General features: G+C 55.5%; 1 protein-coding gene across 1 annotated transcript; it reads left to right on the top strand.

Annotated features, from left to right (window-relative positions):
• Positions 1–1395: 1395 nt before the first annotated feature.
• On the top strand, positions 1396–17995 carry PRKACA (protein kinase cAMP-activated catalytic subunit alpha). The gene is made up of 10 exons (XM_036846788.1): positions 1396–1644; positions 9111–9172; positions 9633–9761; positions 12242–12340; positions 13384–13466; positions 14228–14354; positions 14447–14542; positions 14646–14768; positions 16806–16970; positions 17387–17995. Exons 1-10 carry the CDS (start codon positions 1599–1601, stop codon positions 17510–17512), a joined length of 1056 nt encoding a protein of 351 aa, XP_036702683.1. The 5' UTR covers positions 1396–1598; the 3' UTR covers positions 17513–17995.
• Positions 17996–18300: the final 305 nt, after the last annotated feature.

The raw sequence follows: 18300 nt of genomic DNA, 5'->3' as shown, positions 1-18300 counted from the left end.
GAACATGGGTCCAGACAGCTGCTGGGTGGGGTGCAGGTTGTATACAAGTCCAGAGGCAAAGCAGTGAATTGGCTTGTAGACCTGAGACGAGCTAGCCTCCCCAAGCCAAGGAGAGCTGGCTCATCCAGTCTCCTGCCCATCGTGTCACTTCCTGTTTGGGCCTTCCTCTACTTCAGTGGTTCTCAACTGGGGGCAGTTTTGCCCTCCAGGGCACATTTAACAACGTCTAGAGATGGTTTTAGTTGTCACAGCTGCCGGAAGAGAGGGAAGTTCTACTGGCGTGCCGTTGGTAGAGGGACTGGAGATACTGCTAAACACCCTATAGTGCACAAGACAGCCCCCCACCTCCACCCCAGCTAGGATGATCTGGCCCTGAATGTCAGACATGTGGCAGTGGGAAACTGACCGTCCTCAGGCTGTATTTAAAGGGCACCCTGAAAAAAGGGGCATCTTGCACTCCTCTGCTCCAGAAGAGGTTCCTTTTGCATTGCCCAGACAGAGGGAATCCTCAGTCTGGCTGTGCCCTAGATTCCTCATCTGTAAAATGGGAGTGATGAGACTAGTACCTACGTGATAGGAGTGTGGTACGAAGTAATGTATTTAGCAAGTGCCAGCTCTTACTACTGGCATGAGCCCAGCGTGGGCACCCAGCAAAGGGATGGCTACTGAGCGCCCCCCTCCCAGAGCTCAGCATCCTCCTGAAGCTCGGGCTGTAGCTGAGGGAGACCCAGGAGGACCCCGGCATGGACCCTGGGCCTGCTGCTGCTGTCCTGCGCCAGGCCTTATGAATGACGACGGCTGGCGGCCCGGAGACCTATGACCCGCGGGGCTTGCCGCGCCCCTCCCCCGCTGGCAGGTGGACAGCGGCTGCGCCGGGGCTGGGGTGGGGGGGCCGCGGCGCCAACCTTGGCTGGCCGGCAGCCGCTGCAGCACTGAGCGGGGGCGGGGGACTGCGGCGCGCACGGGCCCGGGCGAGCGCCCGCCTGGACCGCCTCCTGGGCCTCGGAGCGCGGCGCCGCCGCCCGCCAGCCTCCGCCGCCCCGCCGGGCGGGCCCGGACAGTAGACTGCACCTCCGCCCCGCCCTCTCACCCCCGGATTGACACTGAACGTTCTGCCGGGGGCTTGCCGGACAGCGCGCCTCCGCCAATTGGCGGCCTCGCTGGGCGGACCCCAGGCCCTGTCGCGAGCCTCGGCCAATCAGACGCGTCGGCCCGCCCAGCTGGGGCCTCGCAAGCGCGCGAGTGGCCAGGCGTCCTAGGGGCGAGTCATGGGGCCGAGAGCCTATGGCAGCACGGGAGGGTCACGGAGGACCAATGGGCGGCGGCGCAGCACCGTCAGTCAGGGCGACCTAGGCCAATGAGCTGCGGGCTGCGGGGGCGTCACGGACAGCAGCAGCGGACTTGGGCTGAGGTTCCCGGGCGGGCGGGCGCGGAGAGACGCGGGAAGCAGGGGCTGGGCGGGGGTCGCGGCGCCGCAGCCAGCGCAGCCAACCCGAGGGGCCGCCGCCGCCGCCGCCCAGCGCGCTCCGGGGCCGCGGGCCGCCTCCAGCACCCGCCGCGCCGCAGCTCCGGGACCGGCCCCGGCCGCCGCCGCCGCGATGGGCAACGCCGCCGCGGCCAAGAAGGGCAGCGAGCAGGAGAGCGGTGAGTGCCCGGGCCGTGACCCCGATCCCGGCCCCGCGCTGCCAGCCCCCTCCCTATCCATCACTGCCTGGCCCCTCCCCCCACGCGCCCCCCCCATTTCTCTCTGCTTACCCCCCAGCGCCCCTTCCCCTGCCTGTCCAAGGTTGGGGCCCAAGGGCCGCAAATAGCCCCGTAGGAGCCCCCTTGCCAAAGACCGCCCCCCACTGCAAAGACTGTGCTCCCCCCCAGCTGTCACTGCCAACCATGGCACGTATGACCGCTGGGGCCCCACATGGGGCCCTGTCACCACCCCACTGCCTCCTTTCTTGGTCCCTCTCCCCAGATTCTAATCCCTCCACTTCCTCACTCACCTCTTACACAGATGTGACCCACTGCCAAACCCCGACCCAGGCCTCTGCCAGTCTGGGAGTGCTATGGGGTATGCCTCCACCCCGCAGGGACCTTGGCCACTTGGTGACCACACCCCTCCCCCCTCCAGCCCCCGCCATCTTTCTCCTGCCCTTCCCCTCTTCACCTTATCACAGCCCCCCTCCAAACCCACTCTGTCCCCTTTGAGCACTTCCCAGAGCCACCTCCAGCATTGTTTTTCTCTTCTGTGTCACTTGGCATGGGGGACAGGATCTTTCTGGGTCCCTCTGCCCCTCTCTCACTCTGTCACTCTCTGTCACTTTGCTTCTCTGCTTGTGCTTCCTCCTCCAAGCAAGCGTCTGTCCCTGGCTGGGGTAGCAGACTGTTTATGAACCTAGAGAACTACTTCTGTGCTTCAAAAGCCAAGTTTGAGCCGATCTTGCTGGAATTCATTGTGTCCTCTTTCTGGGGTTGCGGCGGGGTGGGGGGCGGTGTCAGCAGAGAGCCCCTTCCCATCTCCTGCTGTGCCGTGAGCTCTAGGCTCCTTGGAGGGCCCTTCAATAAATGGTTGTTTCACAACTGAGGCTCTGTCATTCACCCAGTCCCCCAGGCTTCTTCACCCGCTCCTGGCTTGGGATGAAAAGTAGGGGATGAAGAGGGTCTGGGTTTAGCAAGGTTCATTCAGCTTGAGCTGGGATGGTGAGAAGGAGGACTCAAGGGATGGCAGTTGGGAAGAGTAGTGGTTGACATCTAATGACTTGCTTTGCTAAGAGACAAATAGATTCTGACTGTTCCCAGCGTTCAGCCAGAGAGGGGACTATTTCCCCGTCAGCTCCCAAATATATTGGCCTTTTCCAGCCAGCCGGGGAAAGAGAGTCTTTATCAGGAAATGCCTTCAGAAATGGTCTCCAGCCCCTTCCTCAAGTCCTCCAGCTCTTAAGTTGTCATCACTCCAGGCCTAAGGCTGGACCTCAGCTAGGATCCCCTTCCAGTTACCCAGAAATAGAGTTGAAAAGGAATGGCCACATCCAAATATGCTCTTACCAGTTACTGGTGTCAAACCCCAGTGTCTGAGTTCCCTGAATGCTCCCTCCCAGAAAGACCCAGGCATGAAAGCCAGGGAACTTTATTCCCACCCAGACTCAAATGGCAGAACTCAGAGTCACCGAGCAACCATGGAGAGGCCTGACATGTCACCGATGGGTGGGGGACGGGAAGGCAAGTGCCTGTAGCTGAGCGCTTGATGACAGAGGAGCAGGTGGGTAGTGACCAAAAAAGGTCTGGGCATGAGCTTGGAGGGGACTAGGCAGAGGGGGAGGGGCCAGGCCCCCAGCAGGTGAGACCGGCTGAGAGGTGGAAGGTGGAGGCAGGCAGCTGTACATTTCAGTGGCTCAGTTGAAAGTTGGGGAGATGACATAGTCCTGGAAAACTTTCAAGGCGTATCAAACACATGCAGTGGGGAGTGGGGGTGGAAAGCCACACAAGGAAAAGGAGCCCTAAGAAAAAGATCAGAGGCTTCGGAAGGAACCACTAATTCAGAGCACAGGCCGGACACCCAGGAATGGACTGTCATGATGAAATAGAGCCACTGTTTATTGGGCATCTAGGATGTGCCAGGCTAAATGGTCTCCACAGATCTATCTGCTCGAGTGATTTTTCATAATGGGCTGTTATCTGAATTTTCCAAACGAGCTCTCTGAGTTTGACATAGATGATGCCACAGAGGCAGGATTCACATCCAGATCCACCTACCAGACAACTTCCTGGACCCCAGGATTTCCCAACTCAAACATTCTCAAGCCGCCTCCCTGATTTTTACTATATTCACTTCTATTTTGTTAACTTAAATAAAAATTTTGACTCACTTTTGTTCAGATGTAAATTTTGATCCGTCCTAAGCAATATTATAAATGAAATCATGGGATTGCTGTGCCAGTTATATTCTCTCTGATATGCATTAAAATACAATGTAACTAGAAAAGTGAAACATCCCTAAAATCATTTCATGCCCTGACAGTGGGACCTATGTCACACTTTGGGAAATGCCCTAAGCTGTACTTCCTTCCAGAGGCTTGCAGGGGCTCTCAGAGAAGGAAACAGGATGAGGAAAGAAGCCCCTCTTTGCTTCAAATCTCCGATTCTGAGAGGATGGAGTTAAGACAAAATTTGCCTTCTCGTAACTAGGGTCGGGGGGGGGTGGGGTAGTAGTAGCCAGGCCAGCCTGCAGGGGCACCTGAATTTCATCTGCCGGACGTCAGCCCTACGGGAGTAAGGAAAATGACCGAACCTTAGTAGGCACCAGCTCAGCACCCTGCAGCCCCCTATACTACTGGCTCCATGCCGGGGCAGGACAGCATTGCTCTCTTCCCAAGAGGGTAGGGATCCAGAATGAACCCTGGGTTGGGGTGGGGGAAATCTGTACCCAAAGTTGCCAGAGCCATTGGCAGGGGCCTGGGTAAGATGCTAAGAGGGCAGAGAAAAACAAGACCAAGCCCTGGGCCCAGAGCAAGCTGGAGGAATTGAGAGAGGGCAGTGGCCTCAAGAGGCCCTGGGGACAGACGGCCAAGTGGGGCTCAGGCCTTGGCTGCCCTGGCCAAAGGCACCCCTGAGAGCTGGTCCATGGGAGAAGGGACAGGTCTGATGAGAAGGAGCCCTCCAGATACCACCAACCCCCCACTCCCAGGTCCCAGGGACAAGCAGATCCAGGCTCTGAGAGTGAGAACTGCCCCCAAGAGGTCCCTAAATGGGAAGAATTGTGGCCCTCTAACGTACTGCAGAAGTCTGAGAGGGCCAAACACCGTCTGTGCGTTGGCAGTTGTATGGGTGCCCAAGAGGGTCCTGCCAAGGCAGCTTTTCCTTTAGCCCAACCAGGCTTACAGAAGCTTGAGGGTCCTCTCTGCCCCTTCCCTGCACCCACTGGCCGCAGGTTGGGTTTCTTTTCCTGACACCACCCCACAACTCCCTGGCTCCCCCTATAGGCAGGGCTCTGGGGATGGGCAGCCAAGCTGCTGCAGCAGGTCTCATGAGCCTTCCCAGCCACCATAGTCCTGGTGCCCTGAAAGGAAGACTGAGTGATGGCTTCCAACCCCAGCGATGGTGAGGCTGAGCCCTGTTGCTATAGCAACTTACCAGGCACACTCTGACACTCAAGTCAGGGAAGGATTGCAGTAGAGTTTAGGGAACAGGTGAAGAGGAAAAGTCTGTGGTCCCCTGGCTGGCCCTAGAAACCCTCCCTTACTAACAACCCTGAGCTGGGGGGCCTGGGGAAGAGCGGGTGAGATGGGTGGTTCAGTTCAGACAAGGGGGGATGGTCCACCCAGAGCGGGGGTCCAGCTCAGAGCCAGGCAATGGGGTAGTCCAGCTCAGTGTTGAGGTTCAGCTCAGATTGGGGGTTGGTCCAGCTCAGTGATGGACTCCACGTCATAATGGACAGTGGTCCAGTATAGAATGAGGGTCCATCAGACTGCGGGTTGGTCCAGTCCAGCGTTGGGGTCCAGCTCAGGCTGGGGGATGGTCCAGTCCAGGGCTTGGCATTCCTGCCCCCAGAATTTCCAGGACAACCAGGTTTCGGGGAGCAGCAGGTCCTGAGATTGTTGTCTTGGGGGGTCTGAGGCTGGGCTCCTGCCTCCTGATGGGGCCCTGGCTTTTTGAGGGATGCTCTCTCTGTGAGCTCCAATTGAATCCGGACCAAGGTGGAGGCTGGCACCCCTCCTGTGGGAGACATGGGCCGGCTGACAGGCTCTAAAGACAGCAGCCGGCTGGGTTTCCCTTCTCTGCCACTTCCTGTTGTCAGCAGGGGCCATGGGTGCCAGGCACTCTCAGGAGAAGCTGACCCTCCACTTCTTTTGGGATCTGGAAAGAAGGAGGAAGATGGTCAAGGCTGCCTCCCCCTCCCCCACCCCGGGGTTTAGCGTTTCGTTTCCGGTTTGGACTTTCATGGCTGAGAGCAGAGCCAAGCACAGGGCAAGGTTTGATAGAGGCCAAGGACATCCCAGGATGCCATTCCCCTCTCCGCCCCTGCATAGAAGCAAGACAAAGTCAAATGTACCCATTTCTTTCTCAAAGTAGCAGAATTTGGGGGCTCCAGGTTCAAAGAGCACTTGGGGGAGGAGATAGGGTAGCTCTCACTGTGCCCCCCCCCTCCCGCCTTTCTCTCCAGCTGCTCTTTCGGCTAATTAACGGAGCTCTGGGGCCTCTTTGGCCCCCAGGGAGGCCCCAGCTGCTGCCTGGGTCTGAGCCTTAACTCCTTCCCCTCTGCCCAGTGGGCACTGCCCTGGGCACATTGGGTGTCATCCTCAGGGTAGTCCAGCACCCACTGAGAAAGGCAGGGCCTGGCAGCCCGGGAGCAGTGGAGTCCCTGGAACGGGAAGTTAGCTTTAGCACCCCGCCCCCAGGGCAGGCAGGCCAGCCAGAGGAGGGACACCCTCAGGAGAATCTTCCCACCACCTCCTGCCAAGGAGGGCCTTTACAAACCTTGGCCAGCGGGAGCAGGTACCTTTAAATGCTTCCCTGGCAACCAGCTCCTCCTCCCCTGTCCCCCGAGGCCCTCCCGAGGAAGCCAGCTCAGAGGCTCTGCGTATTCCTGGTTTCCCTGCAAAGGGAAGGTTCTAGGGAGAGCCCAGGGAGGCCTGGGATGGATCTGGGGTCAGGTAGAGGCTGGGATGGGGACTCAGAGACCACCTTCCAGCTGTGGCTGCAGCTGCTTCTCTGGGGCCATCTGACTGTCCGTTTCCTGGGCTACCTGCGCCGCACCCTCTGGGCACCTAAGCCGCAGCCAGCACCCTGAGCCTCGCTGGCCAGGGGTAGATGGGCCCCAGATCACCCCATCCCACTCTACCCCCCATTTTACCCTCTGCTGGAAGAGGCAGGAAGCAGAGGTGAGTATGGGGGCTCCTGGCTGGGGTTCCCCCCATCATTATCTCTCTTTATCTGCCCACTCTTCCTGGTACTGCCACACCCTGTGCCCCATCCGCAAATCTGGCAAGCTGATGGCACCAGAGAGCTCACAGCCTGGGCCCTTCGGCACTTTGAAAGGCCAGAACAGGGCTGTGTCAGAATCAAGGCACCGTGTGGAGCCTCTTAGTGGGGTACCAGCAGACAGACAGAGGCACAGACCCACCAAGTTGGGAAAAACGGGACATGGCAGTTCTCAGGGATTGCTGAGAGCAAAAGAGGAAGCAGGACCAGGCTTTCTCCTGGATTCCTCTTAAACTCGCTCCTCTCTGCCTTCTTGAGTGGGTGACGGTAGAATCGCAAGAGGGTGCCTTCACCCCCACCTTCATCCAGAATTCAGTGTGTACGTTTGGAGGTTTCCAAGGAAGGTGTTGTGTGTCAAAAAAGATTCTGCCAGTGAAAGCATTGGATGTGGTGCAGCCCCCAGGCTCAGAGAGGTCTCAGACAGTTGGTGGCTCAGCCAGGCACCAGCCTAGGACTCTTGGCCATTCCTTGACCACCCCTTCTCTGCCTGGTCATTCTTTGTAGGGCTTTTCTAGCCCACAGTCTCTCCTCCATCTGCCGTGCTTGCAGCTCCATGGAAGGCTCTTCTCTGCAAATGCTGAGGGAGAGCCTTGCGGGTGATGGGGGGCAGGGGGATGGCTACCCACAAGGCTGTGGGGGTTCCTGGCACTGCACATGGGTGAGATAGGCAGATGACAGGCAAGGCCAAAGTACAAGTGTGCGGGACCCCTCAGGGTGGCAACGTCCCAGGAACATCAGGGTTGAGGACAGCTCTGTCCATGGGCCATCCTGGTGCCCTGCAACCAGTCAGAAGCAAAGCAGTTAAACCTCCTGGGCAGTGGGGTCCGGGAAGTGATCTGAGACCAGTCTTCTCATCTGTACAATGAGAGTAATAGCAGCTCTGAGCCATCAGTGTAGGAATTAAGCATGGAAAGCACTCAGCACAGAGCTGGCACACAGGGAGGGTCCCTGAACAACAGCGCGCCTGACCCCAGGGGGCGGTTACAAGGACATACGGTAAAAATCCATCAGGTTGAGCATTTAAGATTTGAGCACTCAGTGCTCCTCCTGTATTTTATACCTCCATTTTAAAAACTACTTAAAAGCAAAATTAATAGCTGACATTTATATGGCACTAACCCCTGTACTGGCCACCATCCAAACCCCCTTTGCCAAGATTAACTCATTCAGTCTTCACAACCACCCCACCAGGTCATTACTATTATTATCCCCATTTTACAGATGAGGAAAACCAAGGCCCAGAGGTGCAATCAGTTGCCTAAGGTCACACAGCTCATCAGGGACCAGGCTGGGATCTGAACTTGATCTTATCCCAGAGTCCTGGCCCTTAACTGTTTTGCCGGGCTGCCTCGCCACATGGGCGGGAATGCGTGTTTTCAGGCCTCAGTTTCCTAGGGTGGTAAACAGGGAGAATGGATAAAAGGAAAGTTGACAAGTGAACCAAATGAGATAGTGCAGCAAGCCCGCAAGCCCAGGGTCCGCCAGGAAGTCTTCAATGTTAGCCAGATGGTGATGTTCGCCTTGGGGTGCTGAAGGGCCTGTAGGGGGCAGGCATCAGGCGAGGCTTCCCTTGAACGAGCTCTGGAACGAGGGCCCCTCCATTGGCAAAGGTGGGAATGGAGCCAGCTGGGGGCCAAGGCAACAGCTGAACCCCCCAAGGGCGCCTGCTACCCGAGCCCCAGAGGCCTCCACCCTGGGCCAGCCTCCCCAGAGAAGGGGCCAGAGGAGCAGCCAAATCCCGAGGCTATAAATACCTCGGCTGGCGTCGTCCCTGGCCCTGGAATGTCGGTCAGAACTGGGGCAAGTGGGGGTGGGCTGGCCTGGGCACCGCTCTCTGTCCCCCTGAGAGTGACCCCCGAGTTGCCCTGTCCCCCGTTTTGGACAGAATTGAGGCTGGACCCCACCTCTCTGTAGTAAAGGAGACCCCAGACCCCAGCCCAGATCAGGGCCCCCCCCCGCCCCCCCGCCGCCAGGCTACCCTCAGACTCAGCCAGGACACCCGAAGGCACTGGGAGAAGGTCAGGCTCTGGATTGAGATGACTGCACCCCGCTTTCCACAAATCAGCATCTCCCCAGGAATAGCCCAGGCCCACGCCAACAAGACGGGGTCTCCATCTCACTCTCTCCTCTTTTCCTTTCAGTGAAAGAGTTCTTAGCCAAAGCCAAAGAAGATTTTCTTAAAAAATGGGAAAATCCTGCTCAGGTAAGCACGCTGGGTACAGAGACCTGGGAGGGATAGCTGACAGCCCCCTGCCCCTCAACTGCATCCCTGTGCCATGGCTAGGATTTTATGGCCCTGTGAAGGGCTCCAGACCTGCCCTCATTTGCTCCCTAGATGCCCATGGGGGCACCTGATCACTCACTGCCAGGCTCCCGCACCCCACCAACCCCGTCCAAGTGGCGGCCCCTGCCCCCCAGGCAGCTGCCAGCAGCTCCTGGGCCCCAGGCCAGGGCCGGATCTGGCCCCTGCCACCGGCCTTGAGGAATGTACCCTCTGCCATCTTGTTTTTCCACCCCCTGTCCTCACCCCCCTAGCTCCACCTGGTCCCCAGGGCCCCCTCTGCTGGTGGCAGAGGGAACACCCCAAACTTTGGCCTAGCAGGCTAGACAGGGTTGGGGGGGGTGGGGGTGGTCCCTGACCCTCCAGACCCTTCTGCCCACAGAATACAGCCCATTTGGATCAGTTTGAACGAATCAAGACCCTCGGCACGGGCTCCTTCGGGCGGGTGATGCTGGTGAAGCACAAGGAATCCGGGAACCACTTTGCCATGAAGATCCTCGACAAACAGAAGGTGAGCGCAGCCCTGCCACAAGGCCCTGGTCCCAGCCACCAGGGCTTTGCCTGGGCTGTTCCCACCACCTGGAGTGGACTTCCCACCTATCCACTCACCAGCTATTTCCTGAGCCTCCATAATGTGCCAGACCCAAAGGTGGGAAGGGTACCATGCTGCCTTCAGGAAGCTTTCCTCAGGAGGAAAAGTACCCGAAGACGTAAAGCCCACACGGGCTCAGACACCTAGCCTGTATCGAGGAAGCCAGAAGTCTTCCTGGGGGAAGTGATGTTTACACAGACCTTCTTTCTGTAAATATTTTGGTTTTGAATTTTATTTTATTTATTTTTTTATACAGCAGGTTCTTATTATCCATTTTATACATATTAGTGTATACATGTCAACCGCAATCTCCCAATTCATCACACCGCCCCCCGCCCTTTGTAAATATTTTTGAAACCCTACTTTTTGGCAGGCAATGCTCTAGAGCAGCACCATCCAGGAGACATATCACACAAGCCACATAGGGTTTTAAATTTTCTAGAATCCTCATTTTATTTTATTTTTTTTATTTGGTAGCACTGTGTGGCTTGCAGGATCTTAATTCCCCAACCAGGGATCAAACCCCGGGCCCTCGGCAGTGAGAGCACGGAGTCCTAACCACTGAACCACCAGGGAATTCCCTAGAATCCTCGTTTTAAAAGTTTAAAAAAGGCAGAATTCATTTTAACAATATGTTGTAATTAAGCCAGTATATCTACAATATTATCATTTCAACGTATGTATCCAGTGTAGAAATATCCTTAATGAGACATTTTACATTCTTTTTTTTCCATACTAAGTCTTAGAAATCCAGCGTGTATTTTACACATATAACACGTCTCCATTCAGATGTTAATTTTCACTGGAAAGACAAGAAAAAGTAGAGAAATAGAAAAAGCAGATTCATGTAGCCCAGGTTGTTCCAAACAGGCTTGAAAGTTGTCTGGTAACTGTGCCAGGTATCAGTTTTTAAATTTTCTTTTTTTTTAATTTCTTTATTTCTTTATTTATTTTTGGCTGAGTTGGGCCTTCGTTGCTGTGCATGGACTTTCTCTAGTTGCAGCGAGCGGGGGGTACTCTTCTTTGCGGTGCACGGGCTCTAGGCGCGAGGGCTTCAGTAGTTGTGGCACATGGGCTCAGTAGTTGTGGCTCGCAGGCTCTATAGTGCAGGCTCAGTAGTTGTGGCGCACGGGCTTAGTTGCTCCACAGCATGTGGGATCTTCCCAGACCAGGGCTCAAACCTGTGTCCCCTGCATTGGCAGGTGGATTCTTAACCACTGTGCTGCCAGGGAAGTCCCTAAATTTTCATTTTATATATATATATTTTTTTTCTTTTTGGCTGCCTTGGGTCTTCGTTGCTGAGCGCGGGCTTTCTCTAGTTGCAGAGAGCAAGGGCTACTCTTCGTTGCGGTGCGCAGGCTTCTCAGTGCGGTGGCTTCTCTTTGTTGCGGAGCACAGGCTCTAGGCACAAGGGCTTCAGTAGTTGTGGCGTGTGGGCTCAGTAGTTGTGGCTCGCGGGCTCTAGAGCGCAGGCTCAGTAGTTGTGGTGCACGGGCTTAGTTGCTCCTTGGCATGTGGGATCTTCCCAGACCAGGGCTCAAACCCGTGTCCCCTGCGTTGGCAGGTGGATTCTTAACCACTCCGCCACCAGGGAAGCCCTAAATTTTCATTTTAGATACTTCAAATTTTAAACTTGGTTCCCCAGTCAACGAACCACATTTCAAGTACTCAGCAGCCGTACGTGGCTAGTGTGGAATCTACTGGACAGTGCAGGTATAGACCCAAACGATGTAGCTGTGAGCAAAGCAGAAAAAGCCCCAGTGCAGTGGGGCTTAGAGCTGACCAAGGGGCCAGGCTGCCTGCATGTGACAAGCTGGACTGATGTTGACTAGCTGCATGTGAACTTGGGCACGGCACTTCCCCTCTCTGCATCTGGGCTTCCAAACTTGCATGCTCCCATTGCATACCCCTCAGGGCTCCTGTCAGAGAGTGTGAGACAGCTGCTGGAGACAGCTGAGGGCTGAGGAGGAATTAGCCCTGGGTTCAAGTGGATGTGGGGGGCGTGGTGTCCTCTAGATGCAGGGAAGGTATTTCTAAATCCCCTATCCCTTGGGTGCTACTCCCACCTGTCTGTTTGGTTTCAACTCAACTGCCCCTTCCTCCAGGAAGCCTTCTCTGACTCCTCAGGCTTCACCAGATGCCTTATCTGGGCATCCACAGGCCCCAAGCTTCCCCATCACAGCTCTGACCCCTGTGGCCTGGTGACTCATGTGTTATTGCCCTGAACTGCATGCCATGTGGGGACAGGCACCCAGCCCAGGGCTTGACAGACCCCAGGCACTCAAACGATTCTGGATGGAGGACCCGGCCCGGCCCTGGCATATCTACTTTTGGGTGTCAGGGAAGAAAAGAGCTCTCTCACACCCCCTCCTCTCTCCTCTCCCCTCCCACCCCTGCAGGTGGTAAAGCTGAAACAGATTGAGCACACCCTGAACGAAAAGCGCATCCTGCAAGCGGTCAACTTTCCCTTCCTTGTCAAACTCGAGTTCTCCTTCAAGGTGGGGTCCCAGCGGCCGCAGACCAGGGCCACTGCCGGGTGGTGCAGCCTCTGGGTTCCCAGAGCTGGGGCTCGGCCAACCACAACCAGTGGTTGCCCGAAAAGGCAGACCCACTGATGGGGGAGCTGTGAAGAAGACCCCCGGGGGTGGACGGCAAGGCAGCCTGGGGGTTGGATTGACCCCACTTGGATAGACCCCAAGTTCAACTGGGCCTGCCAACTTATAGCTTGATAAACTTGGGCAAGTCCCCCAACCTGGATAACATCCCTCAAAATCATTGTTCCATTGATAGCAAGAACCTGACACACAGCCACAAACTGCCGCTCAGCCTGGGTTCAAATCCCAGCCTTGCACTTCCTGGCTGTGTGACCCTGGCAAGAAACTTCACTCCCATGAGCCTTAGTTTCTTCATCTGTAAAATGGGGATCATGGCCGGCCCCACCTGGTGGGGCTGCCATGACAGTTCCAACCGCATCATGAGCATCCTGCGTGAGCTATTTTGGGTGCCGTCCTAAGCCATGACTGTGAGAGTTGGGAAAGGCCCCTCAGGGCCTGTGACCCTAGCAGTCACAAGGTACCCCACGCTTTGTTTAAGGCTCTGCTGCCACCATCTTGAAATTCATAATCATTTTTTTAACAAGGGGCCTCACTTTTATTTCGAGAGGGGACTCACAGAATCTGTAGCCCGTCCTGGTCCCATTTGACAGATGACAAAACTGTGGCCCCAAGAGCCTTGCTCAAGACAGTCACAGACAGGAGCCACCACAGAGTTCTCTCTGCAGCCCAGGCATTGCCAGCCAGGTCCCTGATGTACCTCTAGCGAGCCCTCACTTTTGGCCCCCGTAAGCAGGATCATGGCTGCCCCTTCTTTCTCATGGGCAGAATGAAATGAGACAGGTAATCAGTGAGCACAGTGCCTGGCGCTTGGAACGTGCTTCACGTGGGAACCAAAATGGTTGTTGTCGCTTTATGTCTGACACCTGCCTTCAGATGGGGCCTGGGGCTTGGGGAGTGGGGCCCTGATCAGCTGCTGCTTCCCACAGGACAACTCAAATTTATACATGATCATGGAGTACGTGCCTGGTGGGGAGATGTTCTCACACCTGCGGCGGATCGGGAGGTTCAGGTGAGCCCTGAGCCCCAGGGGTGTGCATGGGTGTCGTCCGTGGAAGTGGCCTCTCCAGGTCCCTGTGGATTCTTGTTCCCCTGAGCTGAGGAATCTACAATGTCTTAGCCACCATGAAACAAAACAAACACGGTGACTTAGGCGTCACTATGTAAGTGGGCAATTTCATGTGGTTTTTAAATTTGTGCCATCTTATTTATATAGATATTCACTTTACATACAATAAAATGCACAGGTTTTCAATACCCTGTCCCATGAGTTTTGACAGCTGCATTCACGTGTGTAACCACCACCCCAGAAAATTCCCTCAAATGCCTTTCTTGGCAAATCACCACCCCAACAAAGGCAAACGTCCTTTCTGGCTTCAAACACCATAAATGTGTTTGGTCTGGGTCTGGACTTGATATAAATGGAATCACACAGTTCATATTCTTTTGTCCCTTTCTTCTCTCGCTTCACATAATCGTTTTGTGATCCAGCCACATTGTTGGGTATATTCATCATTTGTCCTGGTGGTGGTGTTGGGTAGGATCCCATTGTAGGAATCTATCACAATCTGTGATTCCATTCCTCTGTTGATGGACATTTGGGCTGTTTGCAGTTTGGGGCTGTGTATGAATAAGGCTGCTCTGCTGATGCATTTTGATCGCTAGGCTGGAGGCAGCTCGATAGGCCCACCTGCTGGACCATTTGGGGGTGGGCAGGTCCTGCTGGCGTGGCCACCCACTCTCACCCATCCTCTCCCTGCTTGTCCCCATCAGTGAGCCCCATGCCCGCTTCTACGCAGCCCAGATTGTCCTGACCTTCGAGTACCTGCACTCGCTCGATCTCATCTACCGGGACCTGAAGCCGGAGAACCTCCTCATCGACCAGCAGGGCTACATTCAGGTGCCCACTGGGCTGGGCGAGGGGCAGCCCCAGGTGGCCACAGCCTGAACCCTCCCACCCTCCCGGCCAACTGCCCATTCTTGTGCCCACAGGTGACAGACTTCGGTTTCGCCAAGCGTGTGAAAGGCCGCACCTGGACCTTGTGCGGCACCCCCGAGTACCTGGCCCCCGAGATCATCCTGAGTAAAGTAGGCGCTTCCCTACCCCTCCCACCGCTCTGAGGCCTGCTCCACTGCCGGCGGCCCCCTCCTCACCCTTCTCCCCTCACCTGCGCCCCTCCTCTCGCTCCAGGGCTACAACAAAGCTGTGGACTGGTGGGCCCTGGGGGTTCTCATCTATGAGATGGCCGCTGGCTACCCGCCCTTCTTCGCTGACCAGCCCATCCAGATCTATGAGAAGATTGTCTCTGGGAAGGTGAGGCCCGGATATGGGGGCTCAGCCCTAAGACTGACCCTCCCCTGCCTGTCCTGCTCACTGTGGAGCCCTGGTCGTCATTGTCAGAACAGTCTAGGGAATTCCCTGGCAGTCCAGTGGTTCGGACTCTGAGCTTGCTTCCACTGCAGGGGGCACAGGTTCGATCCCTAGCTGGGGAACTAAGATCCCGAGTGCTGTGTGGGGCGGCCAAAGAAAAACAGAAAAAGAACAATCAAGAAGTTCATCAAGTCAGGCCAGGTGGTGAAGCCAGACACACCCACTACGCTGAGGCCACCACTTCACACAACCTCGCTGTCTGATTCTGGACCACAGTGCCGAAATCCTAAGGGTTTTCAACACCCCAGGTCTCACCCAAACTCCTGCCCTGCCTGCCAGGAGGCTCATCTCATCTCTAGTCGGCCCCCTTAGCATGAATTTTCACAAGTTTCACAGCAAAAAAGCGAGCATGTTCAGTTCCCAGGCGCTACCCCAGACCCCTCCGGGGAGTCACTTTGGACGTAAGGCCCTGCCTCCTTTCCCAAGTGCAGACTTTCTAACTTGGAGGGTGCGGGTAAGGGGTGGCGGAACCGTTAGAGCCCCGGAGTGCGTTGAGTACCCACTGCCCCATGCACCCCCTCGGTCGTACCCCAGCACTCTGAGGGAGTGAGGAAGCTGAGGTGCAGAGATTGGACATGTCTGGTTCAAGATCACACGGCAGCATCGTCTCAAAAGAGGTTGGGGACCCCACCTCTGACTGCAGCTCACCCACCTCACCAGGAGGACCAACCATCCCTCCATCTGACCCAGGAAATGGTGGGAGTGGCTCCCAGCTCAGCCAAGGTGGGCTGACCTGGCTCTAAGTCCCAGCTCTGCCACCCATCGGCTTTGAAACCTCAGGCCAATGTCTTCGCTTCTCTGAGTCTTATCCATCTCAGAACTGGGGAACTAGCCACTTGCCTCTCAGAGAGGTTGAGAGAATCACCACCTGCAAAGTGGGGTCACTAAAAAAGGGAAAGATGAGGTGTCTGCCACCAGGCAGAATAGAAATTGCCAAGAAAATGGCCCAGAGTGGGGAAAAAGAAAAAGAAAAAGCCATAGACGTTTTCGAGAGGGGAGAGAAAATGAGCATGACTCCCTTCTTTGTAGCATTTCACAGTTCCCACGCACCCTCAGCGGGATTATCTCCCTCATGCAACCCTGGGATATCTGCCCCATGCCAGAGAGGCAGGCACAGGCCCAGAGAGGTTAAGGGCCGTGGCCAAGGTCACACAGCATGGAAGAGGCAGAGCAGTGCTGGAAGTCGGTTCTTGCAACTCTAAATCCAGTGACTGCATACAAAGCTGTGGACTCAAAGCATTTGGGGAAAGTTTCTGGAAGAGTTGAACTGAGCCTTAAAGAATGGAAGAGCCTTAGCTATGCAGAGAGAGAGAAATAGACAAACAATTATTTCTCTCAGAAGCATGAATATTTCTGAAGTCCCCAGACCCCAGCAGAGCTGCCTTAGGAAGCAGCGGCTAAGAATGCAAGTTCTGGAGTCCAACAGATCCCAGATGGAACCAACTTGCCCTGCTCCTCTCTGGGATCTTGGGCAAGCTGTTTAATCCTTCCGAGCCTCAGTTTCCTCTTCTCAGGAAACAGAAATGGGAACCTCGGGAATTCCCCGGCAGTCCAGTGGTTAGGACTCTGGACATTCACTGCCGAGGGCCTGGGTTCAATCCCTGGTTGGGAAACTAAGATCCCACAAGCCGCATGGTGCAGACAGAAGAATAAAATGGGAACCTCATAGCTCTTACCTCTCCAGCAGCATCAGCATGGCCCAGGAACTGGCTAGAAATAAAGACTTTCAGGCCCCACCTGAATCAGATATCCTGAATCAGAAACTCTAGTGGGCCCAGCAAGCTGTTTCAATGGAATTCCGATGCACACTCTGGTTTGGGGTCCTCCACCCAATAAGACAATTGGATGGTGAAGGCAGTGTTCTGGGCTCCCCAAGCTCCAGATCAGCTTCCCAATCTGTCTGTGTTACCCCCTCTCCAGGTGCGGTTCCCGTCCCACTTCAGCTCCGACCTGAAGGATCTGCTGCGGAACCTCCTGCAGGTGGACCTCACCAAACGCTTTGGGAACCTCAAGAATGGGGTCAATGATATCAAGAACCACAAGTGGTTTGCCACGACTGACTGGATCGCCATCTACCAGAGGAAGGTAGGCCCCCCCTTCCCCTTGTGCTCTGAGGGTTTTGGAGGGGGGTGGGCAAGAGCCAGGGAGTATTGCCAATGGAGAGATGAAAAGGGAAGGGGAATTTGAAAATAGGCTGCAGGCTCTGGGTCAATTTAGATGAGGCAACTTAGAGCATTGGGGGTATAGAAACAGAATTGTGGGGTCATTTGGCCACTCTGTGACCTTGAACCGGAGACTTCCCTCTCTGGAAAGTAATTTCCCCATCGGTGAGTTGGCTATAATAAGATTCTTGGGTTGTTCAGATGAGTCCACACCCTAATGCTAAGATCAGACCTGGGTCAGAGTAAGTGATCTCACGAATGTTAGCCCATTCGCATTTATTGTTGTAACGATGATTATGTTGACTGCTGAGGTCTGAATGGTTCTTGACCCCTCTCCAGGTGGAAGCTCCCTTCATACCAAAGTTTAAAGGCCCTGGGGACACGAGTAACTTTGATGACTATGAGGAGGAAGAGATCCGAGTCTCCATCAATGAGAAGTGTGGCAAGGAGTTTTCTGAGTTTTAGGGGTGTGCCTGTGCCCCCATGGGTTTTCTTTCTTTGTTTCTTTTTTTTTTTTTTTTTTTGTGGTGGGTGGGAGGGTTGGATTGAACAGCCAGAGGGCCCCAGAGTTCCTTGCATCTAATTTCACCCGCCCCCACCCCACCCTCCAGGGTAGGGGGAGCAGGAAGCCCAGATATTTGGAGGGAAACACCAGCTGCTCCCCCTCACCCCCTTCTCCCTCCTGCCCCCCCACCCCCCCTACCGCTTTTGCCTCCCTCCTCCCCCACAGCCCCCAACCCTAGCCCACTTCTGCCTGTTTTAAACGAGTTTCTCAGTTCTTCCCTTCTTCAGGTCAGACCAGGTCTTGCGGGTGTGTTAGGGACAGGGTGTGGAAAGAGGGGCCCAAACTTAACTCCAGCCACCTGCCCCCCCCCCCAAAAAAAAAAAACCACAGGCACCACTCTCTAAGGGCGAATGAATGAAAGGCTAACCTTCCCTTCAGAGCAATCTTGCCAGGGAAGGAAAGATTTTAGTGACATGTTCAGCGGGCTACTTAATAGAATTTTTTAAAAAAACAATTTACAATCTTATTTAAGTTCCACCAATGCCTCCCTCCCTCCTTCCTCTCCCACCCCTTCCCATGCCCCTCCTCCCCAAATCCATTTTAACAAGGCTGGGAAGCAGACTGTAAAGGAAGGAGCTGGGGTTCAAACCTCTCCCCCAAGCTGCTAATCTCCCCCGCCCCCCTGCCCTGTCGGGGTCCCTGCCAAGCCTGGAAGGGTCTCAGCCCCTTTAGGAAGCCCCCACTCCCT

The sequence above is a fragment of the Balaenoptera musculus genome, chromosome 3 (genome assembly GCF_009873245.2).
Source record: "Balaenoptera musculus isolate JJ_BM4_2016_0621 chromosome 3, mBalMus1.pri.v3, whole genome shotgun sequence".
Classification (NCBI taxonomy): Eukaryota; Metazoa; Chordata; class Mammalia; order Artiodactyla; family Balaenopteridae; genus Balaenoptera; species Balaenoptera musculus.
The sequence above is the reverse complement of the archived record's forward strand: the minus strand, read 5'-3'. Positions and strand labels throughout refer to the sequence as shown.

Coding starts and splice junctions, on each gene's coding strand:
- PRKACA (XM_036846788.1), top strand. CDS start 1,599: ATGGGCAACGCCGCCGCGGCCAAGAAGGGCAGCGAGCAGGAGAGCG. Junction 9,173..9,632: donor AATGGGAAAATCCTGCTCAG/GTAAGCACGCTG, acceptor TTCTGCCCACAG/AATACAGCCCATTTGGATCA. Junction 13,467..14,227: donor CGGCGGATCGGGAGGTTCAG/GTGAGCCCTGAG, acceptor TGTCCCCATCAG/TGAGCCCCATGCCCGCTTCT.